The sequence below is a fragment of the Chiloscyllium plagiosum genome, unplaced genomic scaffold (genome assembly GCF_037043375.1).
Source record: "Chiloscyllium plagiosum isolate Xiang-an unplaced genomic scaffold, Cpla_swu_hap1 HiC_scaffold_5, whole genome shotgun sequence".
NCBI lineage: Eukaryota > Metazoa > Chordata > Chondrichthyes > Orectolobiformes > Hemiscylliidae > Chiloscyllium > Chiloscyllium plagiosum.
Window position 1 is genome coordinate 89654779 of NW_028270143.1, and position 19754 is coordinate 89674532.

At 40.6% G+C, this 19754-nt stretch overlaps 1 protein-coding gene across 9 annotated transcripts in view; it reads left to right on the top strand.

Moving 5' to 3' along the window:
- myo3a (myosin IIIA) overlaps window positions 1-19754 on the top strand; it is a 433748-nt gene that overhangs the window by 240003 nt on the left and 173991 nt on the right. For all 9 annotated transcript variants that reach the window (XM_087987435.1, XM_087987437.1, XM_087987436.1 and 6 more), the window contains 4 exons: window positions 7157-7367; window positions 9098-9257; window positions 17937-18090; window positions 18318-18406. In XM_087987435.1, the coding sequence (XP_087843561.1) occupies window positions 7157-7367; window positions 9098-9257; window positions 17937-18090; window positions 18318-18406 (614 nt within the window). The remainder of the gene's footprint in view (window positions 1-7156; window positions 7368-9097; window positions 9258-17936; window positions 18091-18317; window positions 18407-19754) is intronic.

Genomic DNA, 19754 nt, shown 5'->3' on the forward strand with positions numbered 1-19754 from the left:
ATCTAAAAAAAAATCTGAAGATAATTCGCGACTGGGAGATTTCAATGCAAGAGTGGCTGCAGACAAGGATGTACGGCTCTCCAGCCTTTGACATCATGACCCGGTAAACATCAAATAGAATTGATCAGATACTACTTGAGCTTTGATGCTGTCAAGAACTTTGTATAATTAACACTTTCTTTCAGAACAAACCATGCCACCAAATCAGAACACTGATTTGTATATATTCATTTTATCAAATCAATCTCATCAACACATTTGGTAATATATGCAAAGGTATTTTATTTAAACAGTTGGAGAAAATTGTTGGCCTGCCGAAGCTGAGATCTCCTCTTTCCATGACAACATGACAGCTAGGGTTAGCTAAGATGGGGCAACATGGAATCCTTTGAGATCCGTTGTTGTATTATGTTTTCGCACTGCCATTCTTTGGCTTATTCTTCTTTTTGCTGCTGCCATCTGCTTTCAGATCATCTATAGGGTATATCTACTTACTAATCGGAAATTATGAAAATCTGTTCAGCTTTTCTCACCTGAGCTTTAAGACAATTGTGCAACTAGTGCTTGGTTTGGCCATCACTATCAGGAAGACTAATGTTATGGTCCAGGATGTCACTATACTGTCAGCTATCATCGCTGTAACTGTGATGCTGGAGTTGTTGGTAGCTACACTCCACACTCACCTCAGTGATCTGCCACTTGATGCTGCAATCAACACACACATCACAAAAACTGTAGATGTTATGTCCAAGCTGAGTGAAGAATATGAAAGAACTGAGATGAGATGGAATTTCTTCAGTCAGAGGGTGGCGAATCTATGGAACTCATTGCTGTAGAGTGCTGTAGAGGTCATGTCATTGAGTGCATTTACACCCGAAACATTTACTTCTCCACCTCCTAAATGCTGCCTGGCTTGCTGTGTTCTTCCAGCCACCTGCTTGTCTACCTTGGATTCTAGCATCTGTAGTTCTTTTGACTCTAATTGAGTGTACTTAAGACAGAAATAGATAGGTTCTTGATTGGTAATGGTGTCAAGGGTTATGGAGAAAATGGAGTTTGAGAAACATACTAGCCTTGATCATACAGCAGAGCCAAATGGCCTAATTCTGTTCCTATGTTTGTGACCTTATGACTGAGAACACCAAACTGTGATTCTACCAAGACTTTGTCCTTAGCGCACACCACTGAAGTGGTGGGACCTGCAAATCATGTGCTAAGCAGGAGAAATGCTAAACAGCTTCCTGATTCACTGACTCAGGGACATAGTTGCAGCATCTCTTAGCAAAACAAGGTGACCAACTCAGAGGCTCTGTAGCATGATGATCAATATACATACTTTGCTAAGCATGGATGCGTAATGGACAGCGAAAAAGGTTACCTCAGAGCACAAAGGACTCTTGAACAGATTGGCCAATGGGCTGAGGAGTGGTAGATGGAGATTAATTTTGATAAATGTGAGGTGCTGCATTTTGGAAAGGCAAATCAGGGCAGGATTTGTACACTTAATGGGAAGGTCCTGGGAAGTGTTGCTGAACAAAGAGACCTTGGAATGCAGGTTCATAGCTCCCTGAAAGTGGAGTCGCAGGTAGATAGGAAAGTGAAGAAGGTGTTTGGTATGCTTTCTTTTATTGGACAGAGCATTGACTATAGAAGTTGAGAGGTCATATTGCAGCTGTAAAGGACTTTGGTTAGGCTACTTTGGAATATTGTGTGCAATTCTGGTTTCCTTCCTATTGGAAGGATGTTGTGAAACTTGAAAGGATTCAGAAAAGATTTACAAGAATGTTGCCAGGGTTGGAGGATTTGAACTACAGGGAGATGCTGAATAGGTTTGGGCTGTTTTCCCTGGAGCGTCAGAGGCTGAGGGGTGACCTTACAGAGGTTTACAAAATCATGAGGGGGCATGGATTAGGTAAATAGACAAAATCTTTTCCCTGGGGTCAGGGATTCCATAATTAAAGAACATAGGTTTAGGATGGGAGGGAAAAGATTTAAAAGGGACCCGGGGCAACATTTTCATGTAGAGGGTGGTGCATGCATGGAATGAGCTGCCAGATGAAGTGGAGGAGGCTGGTACAATTACAACATTTAAAAGGCATCTGGATGGGTACATGAACAGGAAGGATTTAGAGGGATATGGGCCAAGTGCTGGAAAATGGGACTAGATAAGTTTAGGATATCTGTTGAATATGGATGAGTTGGACCGAAGGATCTGTTTCTGTGCTGTAGATTTCTATGACTCTATGTTCATCAAATGGATTTCCTATAAACTACCCATTGAGTTAGAACCTCCTGGGAGTCCAGACTGTAGCTACCAGGTCACTTGCAAGTGAGATGTGAAAATGCCAGACATTGATACTACCAACTGGGAGACAGTAACTGATTTCAGTGACCCTGGAGGCTGGCTGAACAGCACTGGAAACAACAAGCAGAAGATAAAGCTCAGTTGATTAGAAGGCTGAGAAGAGTACACAGACAAAACAAAAACCTAAAGTTGGGCACCTTCTGAGCTTGTAGCTTTCCTCTGCGACAAAACCAGCAGAGAGTGCAGGCCCATGTTGGGGATTCTGAGCCACACAGGCGATGATTAACTTTGATGGACCATTATCATCTTATGGCATAGAAGGCTCGCAAGAATGACTCTTCTTTCTAGACCCCCAAATCACTGAATATGGTGTACTTCTCTCTGCGCTGTCTCATACTTGCATATTTGTATAACCTTCATACCAAGTAACATCCTAGTGATACTGTGCTTTTATATTGTGGTTACAGGATCTCAAGTACGCTATCATAAATAGAAAGGGGATTTTTGCATCTGTCAGCTTTTCAATCAGTGGTTTTCTGACCCCTACGATTATCTGGGTGAAGGCAATTATTCTACAACTCTCTTCTAATCCTTCTACCAATCACTTTAATCTATGCTCCTGATTTTGGAAGTATAACATATTTACAGATTTCCTTGTTATCCATTCTGCTTGCTATTTTCTTAAAGTAATTTAATGAGTTAGACAAACACAACATTCTTTCACAAAACTATGTTCACAATGTCTGATTGTATAAAGTGCCCTGCTATAATTTCCTTAAAAATAGATCCTAGTTTTTCTTTCTTTCTTGCTGGAATGTATCTTTGCTCAGTGCTATGAAACATCTCCTTAAATGTCAGTCCCACATCTCTACTGTCCTACCTGTTAATCTCATTTCTTTACAATTGTCTTTATCTAATTCATCATTTTTTTTAGCTTTAGACTCAGTCATCAATCACTGCTACCAGAGACTCCTTTCTTATGAGATTTTTGACTAATCCTGTCTCAGTGCATGTTATCAACTTTAGGATAATCTGCTGTCTGGTTGAATCTTGAACATGCTGCTTTGGGAGGTTATTACAAAAAACACTTCTTGACCTTATCTTCTAGGCTACTTTTGCTAACCTGATTTATCCAATCTATATGTGTATTAAAATCACCCAGCATTATTTCAGTGCACTTTTTTTTAGCAGAGCTCTTATTATTTCTTCCTGAATGCTTTATCCTACAGTGCAGTTACAGTGCTAATTTAAGACGTATGGAAAGACCATCTTCTGCCTTCATTGGCATTTCCTAGCTGTCAGACCACCAACTACACCTTGGAAATCTTCCAATGGTTTCTGGCAGAGGGGAAGTGGTCTCTATCTGTCACTCCATGTCTCATGGAGGGTTCCTCCATGGGCAACTGCATTCCCTGTATGCAAGGTGGCCATCCCACAGGAAGGACTCATCGTTCCCTCCCACATCTTGATCACTGGTGTCTGCCTGTTAGGTTCCTGCAAAGTTAAAGAAATAAATTTACCTGGGCTTCAAGAGATTTTTTTGCATGATGCCTTCATCATTCATCCTGCTGTCTCAGCTGTGCCACCCTTTCTGTTGGGGCTGCTGAGACTACCAAGCTGCTGAACCACCAGCCTTCTGAGTACACTGGCAGCTTTGAGATATAGACCACAAACCACAATTAGACAACAGTCCAAACAATGTAAGGCCACATTTGGAGTACTGCGTATGATTCTGTTTACCCTGCTAAAGATGGTATTAAACTGGAATTACAAAAAACAAAGATTTTCAAGAATGTTATTGAAACTGGAAGGTTTGAGTTACATGAAGAGGCAGGATAGGCTGAAACTATTTTCTCTGGAGTGTAGGAGGCTCAGGGGTGACCTTATAGAAGTTTATAAAATCATAAGGGACATAGATAAATTATTTAGCCAAGGAAAGCCAAGGTCTTTTCATCAAGGTAAGGGAACTCAAAACTAGAGGGCATTGGTTTAAAGTGAGAGGGAAAAGATTTAAAAGGAACCTGAGAAATAACATTTTCACACAGAGGATGGTGTGCATATGGAATGAACTGCCAGAGGAAGTAGTAGAGGAGGAACAATTACAATATTTCAAAGAAATTTGGACAGATACATGGTTAGGAGACATTTGGAGGGATATGGGACAAATGCAGGCAAATAGGACTAGTTCAGTTTAGGAAACATAGTCGGCATGAACGAGTTGGGGTCAAAGGGCCTGTTTCTGTGCTGTATGCCTCAGTGGTTCTCTGTCCTCTTTGTTGGGTACTGTTAGTTTTTCTTGGCTTTAAAACATCCCCCCCGCACCCCCCGCACTTCTTTTTCTTTATCTCTGGAAAATCTTTATTCAAGTAAATACTAGTAAATCATGTCAGTATCCTCTAAAGGGTCTTTCTGAAGTGTGTTTCCCAGAATTAGGTATAATACTTCAGTTGGGGTGAACTAACATTTTATTTATGTTAAATATAAATTCATGGATTTTGTAGCATTTGTCTCAATTTATAAGGCCCAGGATTCTATTATTAAAATTGACTTAAGATTGAGGAATACATACATCTCCAGATAGGTGTATGATCACCAGATCAGAATGAGTTCTCCAAAGTATTACATTGAGCTATGAAATGTTATACCTGTAAACTCTGTCTTCTCTGCTTTTCTCTGCCCATTCCTTGGGCAAATCGACAATATGTGCCTAAGTAGAGCCTTGTATATCCGTTTTATGATTTTTTTTACCTTGGTAAAGGGGAATATTATATTATGTCTCAGAGTCGGGATGGAATTATATCTTTAAGAAGCATGCTTGTAATAATATTAATGTATCACAGCATATAACTCAAGAGTGTATAAGTCTAGCACTCATCTTACCTCAAATCCTTTAAAGCATGACACACTACTGAAAACATGACCCTCTTTTACAAATGTAACAGATTAATATTGGCCAAATATTTATTTGTCCAAAGAATGTAGTGTTTGTACATAATAGTTAGCTGTAATCATAGCCTGTTAGATTCTTCAGTACCATGATATCTATATCCAGTTCCTTATGTTATAACAGCTAATATAAGCATGCGGCAAACAGATAAAATGCCTCATTGGAGGGAAGCTCATACCATCTATTTTTGTCTATTTTATCTTGTCAAACTCCTCATTTCCTGTAGCTTTGGTACAATCCTCTTTCTTCGTGAATTGATGCTAAGTATTCATTTAATACCTTAGCCATGCTTTCTGATACAACGATGGATATCCATTTTCATTCCTAATTGACCCCACTGCTCCTGACAAACATTTACAGTGAATTAATGACCTTTAGATTCCCTTTGCATAAGCTGATCTTGCTTTAGCTGTCCAGTTGCTCTCTAATTTTGGTGCTGAAGGGAGACAGGTACTGTCTGTCAGTGAATGGAATCAGGCCAGGAGTTTTATTTTTAACTTATTCAATTTGTGGGATGAAATTTGAAAAATTTGAAAATTATTGACATTATTAAAATAAAGTTACAGCAATTTTCTTTTGCATTTTGGGTTTCACATCACAACTCCAATTAAAAATATGTAGCGTATGGTTGACTTTGTTCCCGTAATTAACTTTAGATTATCACTCAGTACGTGAGCAGAGATATCCTTCACATCTATAAATTTTTAAAATTGGTATTGATGCCTCAGTTAAATGGGCTGATTCCTCCATCAAATCCGCCACTGACAAAATAAAAACAAACTGGGAGAAAACATTCAGTACAGAGACTGCAGTGTCAATAATGGAAGAAAAAAACAGTAATCTAATGAGAATGAATTCACTGACAACTCAAAAAAATGCAGCTAAGGTTAGCTGAGAAGTGTAAGATCTTAGTATTACAGTACCTAAAGCTATTAAGATTCTTGAACATTGCTATGTAACAAATGCAGAGCAAATCCCCAATTAGATTACATTACAAGGACAATTCTATATAAAGTAAACCATACAAGGTGCAGTTCCTGTATTCCTGGCTCAAACCAATTGAGCAAACTATTAAAATCATCAGGGACATGCACCGACCAAAATCCCACCTTGTTTCCAAAAGGCCGCGGTTTTAACTTCTTCTGAACATGAACAAGGTACATTAGCATCAAAGTGGCATTTTAAACAAAGGCCTGGTCTAGGAAGCCCTTGAGACAGTAACACCTGTTACTGGCTCATGCTGTGTGTGCTGATTTAGTGCACACTTTGAAACTAAAGCTGGACTTTTTTTCTGATTTGATTATCTAAATGGTTGAAGAGGAGCTTTTCCTTTCTCTTGTTGGCCTTGAATATTTTATCTTCCTTTTCACTTCTCTCAGAAGATTCCACGGATGCTGATGGGATAAAAGTGTTAAGAATCAGGATGAGTAGAGTATCACTGCTTTGTAAAGTATAGGCCGTGGGCCAGCTGGTTCACATTTTTTTATATGTTCTTCGAACAGCTGAATCATAGAAAACCTTTTAAAAGGACTTCCTTGGGACCAAATTAAAACTGGAAGGATTCATGGAAGTGTAAAGGGGTCAGAGTGAGTGAGATGGGAGGAATGATAGAAGATAGTTTTGTTAGGATTGAGGTGTATTTTGGAAGTGGGGAACAGAATCTTAAATGGAAATGAAATTGGAAGAGGTGTAACGTGGATTGCTCATCCGTTATAGAGTGTTTTACATTTTTACACAATGTCAGATTTACCTCTGTGTGAAATCACTCTCATCTTCTCAAACGTTGCCTTGATCAAATCTATTCAGGACAAAGCTAAATATTTGAGGTTGGTTTTCATTACCTTTTTTTTCTTGCTGTGTGCTTTCTTCTCTTTAATTTTCCAATGTATTTTACTAATTTCCAGCCTCTTCATTGCTCTATATCCAAACTGATGAGCTGCAGGAGGCTCTCACCTCTCACTGTGTAGTCACTCGAGGAGAAACAATTGTACGACCCAATACAGTAGAGAAAGCAACTGATGTCAGAGATGCGACAGCCAAGGCTTTATATGGTCGCCTGTTCAGCTGGATAGTCAACCGCATCAATACCTTACTAAAACCTGAGACGTTTCTGAGGTAATAACATCATCAGTCATTTTTGCTCTGTTAAACTGACTTGCCATAAGTGGTGAATTGATGAGTAATAACACTACTTTTTAGGAAGCTACCTAGACTTATTCATTTCTGAGGCATGTCCTTCATGCTTGCATGTTTAGGTTAAACTATCTTTCAATCAAGGGAAGAGAAAATATTCATATCAGCCTTCTTTGCTATTTGCAAAATCTTCTTGTCAGGGCAAGTATTGAATTATAAGTCCCATATTGGTAGACTAAAATTGTATACACTTGATATACAATCAATTAAGGTATTTATACTAAGAACATAAACTGCATGGTACAAGTGTTACAGGTGACAAACAAATCCGTAAACCAACTGCAGCATTGATCTCAAATGGTTGTAATACAAAGTATATTGAAAATATTGGGAAATAATTAACATAGTGGTATGCAATAGTTGGCTTTATAATTCCTATTTATTTAATTAAAATATCTGTCTCAAATTATTCTAGCTTTCTAAAGTCTTAATTTATTACACATGGATTACAATATAGAACAGTTAGCATCATACTCTCTCTTGCAGAACGTCTGTGTACGTCAATAAAATATTTTAAAACATAGGCCAAATTCAGAGTTATTCAGTGTTTAAAGAAGACATAAATATAACTAAATGAAAAGCATTAATTTGAATATGAGGAAAATATCTCAGATTGCTGGTTTGATGGAGCAAAAATTAAAAAAACTGAGTGTTTTTTGATTATTGTAGATGAGGCATTCATTAACCTGTCTGATGATATTGACACTAGTCTTCAGCTTATAGCATTTTCCTGATAACTTTAATAAGAAAAAAAACCCTTTGGAAAATAGCCTGTAACACAATGCTTTTTCAATGGCCTCATTGTGCCATATGCCTGGACTCCCTGGGTGATGAATTGTGAACCTGCAGCCATGTCCTTACAGACAGCACTGAATACAGATAAGCTGCCATGTAAAAAGGAAGTCAAGTAAGTAGAAAGTCAAGATGCATATTATTACAGCAAAATCTCTACCAAATGGACTCCTGGCTTCCGAGATCTATTAGGTGAAAAGGACAGAGAAGGACAAGAAATCAGAAATGGTAAATAAAATTATCAAGGGAATTTTAGTTAATCTTGTCCACTGAGAGTGGGTGAAGTGCCCTTAAAAAGTGCTCATTCTTGCTGAACAATTCCACACTTATTTATTATTCTGGCTGGCCAACATTGTCATGCTTCCGTGCAGTAAAGGTACCTATTAAAAGCAGATGAGACCCCATATTTGTACATGTAATATGTGTGTGTATATATAGGTATATAATATATTCCATATATAACTCAGGTCCATTATATCAATGAATACATAGTCATATTTTAATTAACACAAACCTAAACAAAGAAGGTCAGAGTGCACCTTTCGATCACACAAGGAAAATTGCAACTTCCTCTGCATGTTCCTTCCTTGCCAACAGGCCCTTTTGAATTCCTTACCTGGTTCAGCAGACCTCTGTCTGTTCCTCTGATCCCATCCACTGGCTATCTGCCCCTTTCTGCGCAGCTGAACAATGGTAGTGTCTGGGCCTCTGAGTGTGTTTTACCACAGTCGCCCTACTGTTTCATACAGCCACGAGGATAAATCCAGTGTCTTGGTCTTCTTTCTCAAGTGAAGTGTTAAATGAATTCATATGTCAGAAAAAATTAATTAAAACCTAATTTGTTTGATGTTGCCTTCTAGTGATGAGGCTGATAGTACAGACAAAGGAGCCAACATTGGAATTCTTGATATTTTTGGCTTTGAGAACTTTAAGAGAAATTCCTTTGAACAGTTATGCATTAACATTGCCAATGAACAGATTCAGTTCTACTTCAATCAACACATCTTTGCGTGGGAGCAGGTACAGTCAATGCGTTTGCTCAAATGGCCTGTAAAGCTGGTCTGAAGGCAAGGGTTTATTTTTAAGATGCAATAATTGAATTTAGATCTTACATTAAAAACCACTGTGTCAGTGTTTCATTTATGAGAAGACTTTAATGGAAGGAAACATTTAAGAAAAGAAGAAGCATTCATGTTTATGTTGTGGCTTTCATCCTTGGGACATTCTTAGGTAGGTAGTGGTGACCTGTCTTATTCAACAGCAGCACTCCTTGTAGTGTAGGGTGCTATTGTAGGGATACTCACAATGCTTTTATTAAGGGATTTTAACCCAGCAATGCTGACAGAATGGTGATATATTTCCAAGTCAGGATGGTGGGTGGATTGGAAGGGAACTTGCAGGTGGTGGTTTTTCCATGTATCTGCTGTCTTTTCCTTTCTAGATGATAGGGTCATGTGTTTGGAAAATGCTGTTTAAGGACCTTTGGTAAATATCTGCAGTGTATTAACATTGTAGTGAGGCACATTGCAGCCAGTGTACATTGAGGGTGGAGGGAGTGAATGTTGAAGGTGCTGGATCGTGTGCCAATAAATCCTGATGCTTTGTCCAGGATAGTTGAGTGTTGTTGGTGCTGCACTCATCCAGGCAATTTGAGAGTATTCCATCAAACTGATTTGTTCCTCACAAAGAAACCAACAAGGACACCTATCACTGCACATGCTTTAGCTGTATCCACGTTACATCAGGGAGATCAATCTAGGAACCCAGGTATTTATTTGCTTCTGGGTAACCACAGGAACCACCAGGAGATATGTTGGCAGTAAATTCCATGGTAGACCTGAGAAATGCAAGACCGAGGATGTTGTACCTAAATGCACTTTGTATCTGAAGAAGGAAGATGAGCTGGTAGCCCAGGTTGAAATTGATATTGTGGGTATCACAGAGATGTGGCTATAAGGGACTCAGGGCTGGGAACTAAATATCCAATGATACACATTGTATTGAAAGCACAGGCAAATGAGCAGAGTGGGCAGGCTTGCTTTGTTTATAAAAAATGAAATTAAATCGATAGAAGAGGTCATATAGGTGTAGAATCTGTGTGGGCAGAGTTGAAGAACCTCAAAGATAAAAAGACCCTGATGGGATTTGTGTACAGACCCTTAAAGAGTAGTCAGAATGTAGGGAGAAAGTAAATCAGGAGACAGAAAGGCACTTAAGAAAAGCATCATTACAATAGTCATAGGAGACTTCAGTATGCAGACGGACTGGGAAAATTAGGTTAGTCGTGGATTTCTAGGGAAGGAACTTGCAAAATGTCTATGAGTTTTAGCAAGTTTTGAGAACTCTACGAGTTTTTTTTGGAGCAGCTTGTGTTAGAGTTAATTGAGGAACTGGCAGTTCTGGATTTAGCGTTGTGTAAGTAGGCTGAATTAATTAGGAAGCTTAAGCTAGGGGCAGTGACCAGAATATGACAGAATTCACCATGCAGTTTGATGGCGAGAAGTTCGATTTAGATGTAACAATTTTACAATTGAGTAAAGGTAGCTACAAAGGCATAAGGAAGGAGCTGGACAAGGTTGGTTAGAAGGGGAGCCCAGCAGGGAAATCAGTGGAGCAACAAGAAAGGAGAAGATGAAATATTAGGGTAAGCTAGCTAGTAATATGAAAGAATGATTTCGAGATGCTGGTGTTGGACTGGGGTGTACAATGTTAAAAATCACACAACACCAGGTTATAGCCCAACAGGTTTAATTGGAAGCGCTAGTTTTCGGAGCGACGCTCCTTCACCAGGTAGTTGACCACCTGATGTTGTGTGATTTTTAAATATGAAAGAAGATTGCAAGAATTCTTTTCAGATATATATAAAAGACAAGAGTGGACATTGGACTGCTGGAAAATGAGGTTAGAGATGTAGTAATAGGAATGGGTACTTTGTATCAGTCTTCACAGTGGAAGTCACCAATAGCATATAGAACTTCAAAAGCGTTATGGAGCAGAAGTGAGTGCAGTGGCTGTCCTGAAGGAAGAGGAGCTGGAAGGTTTGAAGGTGGACTACACCCCAGCATTCTGAAGGAGATAGCTAAGGCGATTGTGGAGACATTGAGGGTGATCTTTCAGAAATTAGTGAAGATCCCAGAAGGCTAGAAAATAGCTAATGTAGTGCCACTATTAAAGAAGGGAGGGATGCAGAAGATGGGAAGCTGTAGGCTGGTTATCCTGACCTCAAACATTGATAAGATTTTAGAGTCAATTATTAAGGAGGAGATTGCAGAGTACTTTGATGCGCATGGTAAAATAGGGCTGAGTCAGCATGGCTTCATCAAAGGATGCCATGCCTAACAAATCTGTTAGAATTCTTTGAGAAGGTAATGAGAAAGTTAGACAATGGAGAGCCAGTGGATGTGATCTATATGGAAAAGCAACATTTGACAAGGAACTGAACAAGAGGCTGCTAAATCAGAGAAGAGCCCATGGTGTTGGTGGCAAGGTACTGGCATGGATAGAGGACTGGATGACTGGCAGAAGGCAGAGAATGTGGAGAAAGGGGTCTTTTTCAGGATGGCAGCCAGTGACTAGTGTAGTTCTGCAGGGGTCAGTGTTAGGACCACAGTTAGTCACTTTATACATTAACAATCTGGATGAAAGAACTGAGGGCACTGTTGCTATGGTCGTAGATGACACAAAGATAAATGGAGCAATAGGTAGCATTGAGGAGGCAGGGAGGCTGCAGCAAATCTTAGACGCGCTAGGCAAGTGGACAAAAAATGGAATACATTGGGGAAAGTGTGAGGTTATGCACATTGGTAGGATGAATAGAGGTGTAGACTATTTTCTAAATGGTGAAAGGCTCAGAAATTAGAGGCACAAAGGCAGTCTTTAGTTCAGACTTTTCTTAAGGTTGAAGTGCAGGTTCAGTTGGCAGCTAAGAAGAAAAATGCAATGTTAGCATTCTTTTCAATGGGGTTAGAATACAAGAGCAGGGACGTACTGCTGAGGCTTTACAAGGCTCTAGTCAGACTGCAATTAGAATATTGTAAATGGTTTTGGGCCCCATATTTAATGAAGGATGTGCTGACGTTGGAGGAGGTCCGGAGGAGGTTTACAAGAATGATCTCAGGGATGAGAAATTGTTGAGGACCCTGCTCTGTACTCAGTAGAGTTTAGAAAGATGAGGAGCGATCTGATTGAAACTTACAGAATACTGAGAGGCCTGGATAGAGTGGACGTGGAAAAGATATTTCCACTAGTAGGAGAGAATACGACCTGGGTGGAAGAGCCTCAGAGTGAAGGGATGACCCTTTGGGAAATTTTTCAGCCAGTACGTGGAGAATTTATGGAACTCATTGCCTCAGAGCACTGTGGGAGTCATGTCATTGAGTGTTTTCAAGACAGAACTAGATAGATTATTGATTAGTAAGGGGATCAAAGGTCATTTGGAGAAGGCAGGAGAACGGGATTGAGAAACATATCAGCTGTGATTGAATGACGGAGCAGACTTGATGGGTCAAATGACCTAATTGTGTTCCTGTATCTTTTAACCCGACCTAAACTGGCAGGAAGTGCTTCTGTGATACTTTTATTATTTGTTTATATTATTATTATCAAGGCCAGCATATATTGCCCACCCCTAATGGGTCTGGAGAAGGTGATGGTGACAGGATAGCTGCAGTCCATGTGGTGCAGGACATCCATATTGCTGTTTCGAAATTCTGGAAATTTTTTCCCCATGACAGTGAAGGGACAGTGATTTAATTCCAAATTAGGATGTATGGTGGTTAAATGGGAACTTGAAGGTGGTGGTGATGTTCCCATCCATCTGCTGCTTGATCCAGGTGGGGAAGCGTCGTTTGGAAGGTGCTGTTGAATGAACTTTAATGAATTGCTGCAGTATCTCTTATAAATGGGACACTCTGGAACTTCTTAAGATATTCATTTGTCAGACTTGGGCATCGCTGGCTGATCAGCATTGATAGCCCATCCCTATTTGCCCTTGAGAAGGTGATGGTAAGCTGCCTTTTTGAATCACTGCAGTCCATTTGCAGTGGGTTAACACACAATGTCGGTAGGAAGGGAATTCCAGGATTTTGACCCAAAAACTGAAGGAACAGCATTATATTTCCAAATCAGATTGGTGAGTGGTTTAGAGGGGAAACTTGCAGGTGGTGGTGTTCCTAAGTACCTGCTGCCCTTGACCTTCTAGATGGAAGTGGTCATGGGTTTGGAAGGTGCTGAATAAGGATCTTTGGTGAATTGCTACAGTACATTTTGAAGATAGCACTCACTGATGCCACTGAGCGCTGGTAGTGGAAGGATTGAATGTTTGTATGTGTGGTGCCAATCAAGTGGGTTACTTTGTCCTGGACGGTGTCAAGCTTCTTGAGTGTTGTTGGAGCTACACCAATCCAGGCAGGTGGGGGGATGCTCCATCACTCTCCTGACTTGTGCCTTGTATATGGTGGATAAACTTTGGGGTGTCAGGAGGTCAGATACTCGCCACAGTATCCATAGTCTCTGACCTGTTCTTCTAGCCACTGTGTTTATGTTGTGAATCCAGTTGAGTTTCTGGTCAATGGTAACACCAAGGATGTTGACAGTAGGGGATTCAGTGATAGTAATACCGTTGAATGTCAAGGGGTGGTGGTTGGAGTGTTTCTTATTGGTGATGGCCATTGATGGCATTTGTGTGGTGCAAATGTACTTGCCACTTGTCGACCCAAGTCTGAATATTGTCCCAATCTTGTTGTATTTGAGCACGGACTGCTTCAGTATCTGAGGAGCAACGAATGGTACTGAACACTGTGCAATCATTGGTGAACATCCCCATTTCTGACCTTATGTCAGAGGGAAGGTCATTGATGAAGCAGCTGAAGATTGTTGCGCCCAGGACATTAACCTGAGGGACTCCTGTGGAGATGTCCTGGAGCTGAGATGACAGACCCTCCATAACCACAACCATCTTCCTTTGTAACAGGTATGACTGTAACCAGTGGAGTGTTTGACCTCTGATACCCATAGATTCCAGTTTTGCAAGGACTCCTTGATGCCATACTCGGTCAAATGCGGCCTTGATGTCAATAGCTGTCACTCTCACTTCACCTTGGAATTGAGATCAGGAGCTGAGTGACCCTGGTGAAACCCAAATGGAGCATCACTGAGCAGGTGCTGTTTGATAGCATTGCTGATGACACCTTCCATCACTTTACTGTTGATGGCGAGTCAACTGATTGGGCAGTAATTGGCCAGGTTGGATTTATCCTGGCTTTTGTGTATAGGACATAGCTGGGCAATTTTCCACATTGTCGAGTAGATACTGATGTTGTAACCGTACTGGAAGAGCTTCGCTAGGGGAGTGGCAAATTCTGGAGCACACGTCTTCAGTACTATTGCTGGAATGTTATCAGGGCCGATTGCTTTTGCAGTATCCAGTGTCTCCAGCCATTTCTTGATATCACGTGGAGTGAATCAAATTGGTTGGAGACTGGTATATGATGCTGGGGACCAATGGAGGAGCCTGAGATGGATCATCCAGTTGGCACTTTTGACTGAAGATTGTTGCGAATGCATCAGCTTATCTTTTGCACTGATATGCTGGGCTCCTCCATCATTAAGGATGGGATATCTGTAAGTTATGATTTAGTAAAAATGACTATATCAGGCTGTTGCTTGACTAGTCTATGAGACAACTCTCCCAATTCCGGCACAAGCCCCCAGATGTTGGTAAGGAGGACTTTACATAGTCGACTAGGCTGTTTGTGTTTTTGCCGTTGTCTTTTCCAGTTTCAAGGTCGATGCCAGGTAGTCAGTTTGGTTTCATTTCTTTGTTGTGACTTTCTAGCAATTGATACAACTGAGTGGCTTGCCAGGCCATTTCAGAGGGCATTGGGAGTCAACCATATTGCTGTGTCTCTGGAGTCACATGTAGGCCAGACCAGGATAGGATGGCAGATTTTCTTCTCTAAAGGACATTAGTGAACCAGATGAGTTTTTCCAACAATTGGAAATGGCTTTATGGTCATCAGTCAACCCTTAATTCCAGATTTTCTTTATTGAATTCAAATCCCACCATCTACCATGGCAGGATTAGAACCCAGTTCCCCAGTATGTTATTCTGGGTTTCTGCATTAATAGTCGAATGAGAATACCACTCGGCCATCGCCTCCCCTCTGTTGTGCAATGATGGTGGGGGAATGAATATTGAAGGTATTTGATTGGGATCCAATCACGTGAGCTGCTTTCTCCTGGATGGTGTCAAGTTTCTTGTGTGTTACTAGAGCTGTACTCATTCAGGTGAGCCGAGAGTATTCAATCAGACTGCTGACTTATCCCCTGGCAATGCCATTGAGGAGTCAGGAGGTGAGATACTTACAACATAATTCCCAGCCTCTGACCTGTTCTTGTTTAGTTCTTGGTTAACAGTGAATCCTCAGGATGCTGACCAATTCAGTGATGAAAATGCCATCAAACATCATGAGAGATGGTTGGATACTCTCTTGTTGGAGATGGTCATTGACTGGCATGTATAGGGCATGAATTTGACTTAATATTGACAATAAAGGATATTCTATTCTATTCTATTTTGACTGAATACAACATTGATTCAAGAAGGCTGTCAAATGCCAAGACAAATCATGAGATACTGTTCCCTAATGCTCTTTAGGGAAGGAAATCTGCCTCCTTACCTGGTCTAGCCTACGTGTGACTCCAGAGACACAGCAATATGGTTGGCTCCCAATGCCCTCTGAAATGGCCTGGCAAGTCACTCAGTTGTATCCATCGCTAGAAAGTCACAAAAAAGAATTGAAACCAGACTGACCACCTGGCATTGACTTTGGAATTGGAAAAGACAACGGCAACTTGTGTTGACCTTCATTGGAAAATGTAACATGCCACTGACAGAGAAGTCAGGAAGAGAGCAAAGTGATGATTTAAAATGACAAATGATACAAAGCTCAGGCTCATGTTTGTGGATTGAATGGAGATATTCCATAAAGTAGACACACCAACTTGTGTTTGCTCTCACCAGTGTAGAGGAGGCCACATCTTGCTTTCGTATTAGCTTGTTTCACTCATGTAAATCTAGATCACCTTAAACTATCATCCGATAGAAGATGCTCATGAAGCAGACTTTTAAAAGTTATATACGACTGACACTTTGAAATATCTTTAACTGTGATCTAGGCAAAGCTGACTTAACATATACTGTCAATCCAGAATCTCCCTGAAGCCAGCAAAAATATCAAATGTGGTGGAAGCAGTTGAGAAAATAATAGTTAATGCAAAACTGGAGCAGTAATACGCTGCTCTATCTGATGTACACCTTCATAGATAGGATTATAAACATTGACTGACCTAATTAAGTAGTTTCTGATGCCCTTTTTATTGCAGTCAGAATACAGATGATAGTAAGGCCAATTTTATTTGTGATGTTAATGTATTTGCTTGAAGTTATCTGCTTTACAAGGTCAAGATTTCCCCGGGATTTTGAAAGGCCATTTTTCCTTTAAATCTTTACAGCATCAATCAATTGATACAAATTGTCGATGTATTAAAAGGGACCATAAAAATCTTTGGCAAGGTTGCATTCAGATGTTTACAAATACACAATGAAACTATGCACACTTTGTTGACACTCCCATCACATTTACAAATGATGTTACCATGACAAAGTGACAACATTCGGGGTAATTTTAACCACAAAAGCTGGTTGGTATGGATTTGTAGGATGCTAAAATCTTTAAAATCTCAAATTAGCCTTGAAAAACATCTGACTTTAACAGAGGCCAGATAAGGGGTAGTGGAATTAATCACCTCCCAAGAGGTATGTCGTTCATTTAAGTATTTAGTTTGTGTCAGATTTTATCTTGCTTCCAGCTTTAACACTTCCCAGGTGGGTGTCTGAACCTCAGAACACTCAATACCTAAAAGGAGACAGGCCCTACAGTGTGGAAGTCATGTATGTCCAGCATCACCTCCATGCTAAGTGGAGCAAAAGTCCTCTCCTCCATGAAAACAATCCTTGCCATTGGACCTTCCTCTCAATTGAAACGCAGACCCCCTAATATTTCCCCACAAACACCAACAATGCCCAACCACTGACCTTTCCTGTGTCACTGAACCCACATCTCTATGTCTGATCTTTCTCTGACCTCAAAATGTGTTGCTGGAAAAGCGCAGCAGGTCAGGCAGCATCCAAGGAACAGGAGAATCGACGTTTCGGGCATAAGCCTTTCTTCAGGAATTCCTGAAGAAGGGCTTATGCCCAAAACGTCGATTCTCCTGTTCCTTGGATGCTGCCTGACCTGCTGCGCTTTTCCAGCAACACATTTTCAGCTCTGATCTCCAGCATCTGCAGTCCTCACTTTCTCCTCCTTTCTCTGACCTCCACAGTCAGCATCCCCTCCTGACACTCCAAGCCACAATGGATGGACACCCATCCCTTGCAACATCTACACCAGAAGCATCAAATCTCCACCTCCTCCTTGTAAATTCACCCAAGCAGAGAGCAAGATCATTACTTCTCTGGTCCCTTGTCTTTCATACCAAGAGAATAAAACTTGTCAAATACTTTTTCATCAACTCCTGTGCCCCTTAAAACCTTGTTCTGTAAATCTGGCATAAATCATTTATTTGAAGTGCTTGGCAGTGAGGAAAAGAATGAGATTAGATTGACATGTATTCTTTTCTGAAATTATATTCTAGAATGAATACCTGAATGAAAATGTAGATGCTCGTCTAGTTGAATATGAAGACAATCGACCACTGCTGGACATGTTTCTGCAGAAACCTGTGGGCCTTCTGTCACTGCTGGATGAAGAAAGTCGCTTTCCTCAAGCCACTGACCATACACTTGTAGGCAAGTTCTCATAAAGTAGAACACTCTGCAACTTGTAGGTAATAAAAAAGAAACACAGCTATTTTTTATTACAGGAGACATCATTAAGATGGTGTGCTCATTTTGGCAAGTTTCAAGGTCATTTTATCACTGTGTCTCAGACATGCCTCATAGATTCTAAATGTACTTTTGTTCTTAAGTTTCAAACAATCAAGCAATTACATTAACAAAATGCACTTTGTCAACAGGGAAGTTCGAAGACAATCTCAAGTCAAATTATTTCTGGAGACCAAAAACGGTTGACTTAAGCTTTGGAATTAATCATTATGCAGGAAAGGTGAGTGGCAGTCATACATCAAAAATATTCAATGATTACAGCTCAACACATAAATGGTGCAATTAATCAAACGATCATCATGAATGGCTGGTCAAGAGGGTTTTTGTAGAACACTGATAGTATCCCTACTTCTCAATCAGACAGTCGGGGTTTAAGTCCAATCTATTCCAGAGATGTGGGTGGCATGGTGGCTCAATGGTTAGCACTGCTGCCTCACAGTTCCAGGGACCTGGGTTTGATTCCGTCCTGGGCTGACTGTGTGGAGTTTGCAGATTCCCTGTGTGGGTTTCCTCTGGGTGCTTTGGTTCCCTCCCAGGGTCCAAAGATGCGCAGGTTAGGTGGATTGGCCACGCTAAATTGCCAAGTCTAGGTGGGTTAGTCACAGTAAATTCACGGATTGTTTGTGGGACGAATGCTCTTTGGAGTGTCGGTGGAGACTTGATGGGCCAAATGGTCTGTTTCCACGCTGTAGGGATTCTATGTGATGTACCATGTTAAAACAGGTTGATGAAAAATGTATTTTATATGGGTAGCCATAGACATCACAACATCTCACCTCAGGATTGTTTCTTGCTGATTGCCATAGCTTTCTGCTCTTTCTTCCATACAAATCTTTCTGGCACAGACTCTCAGCCCTAGATATTTGTGTATGCCGATAGCATGAACATCCACATTGTGAGTCTCATGGTTCACCATTCCAGGACCTCAAACGTATTGTTGCTGAGCCAGTAAATTACATATTATTGCTGGTAGCTTCGTTGTGAAACAGGATTGATGATCAGCTATCTATGATGGCACTACGGTCTTTCATTGATATGGTGAAGGGGGAGCAGCTGGGATGGTAGACAACAACTAGAATGGAGGAAGCAATGTGGGTGGGGATTTCGTGGAGAGAGGATGAGCAGTGAATAGTGGCAATCACGAGGCATGAATGATCAGAGATTGGAGGTCAGGGGTCCTTATGTTCTTTGTATTTGAAGAAGATCGCTCCAGCTGTTATTAGCTTAACATTTCAGTAAGTATTTTCCAAAAACTCACTTTGATGGCAATTACAATAAGGGCTACCTGTTGGGCTGCAGCCAGACCTAATTTTCTTATGTGCAACTCATGCTCGTTGCCAAACTAATCATCATCAGCTCCTCATTAGGCCTCCTGTTTGTATAACATATTTGTGAACAGGGTGATCACTTTTCGGTGGATGACACCTCTTAGTGGCAGAATATAGATGAGGAAGACAACAGACCCAAGGATAAACCCCGAGTGACCTTAGGAAGAAAGTCCATTGTTACAGATGTTCTAACTATCTATGTAATATAACATTGAGCCTGGTTTTTCCATTTGTTCGAGA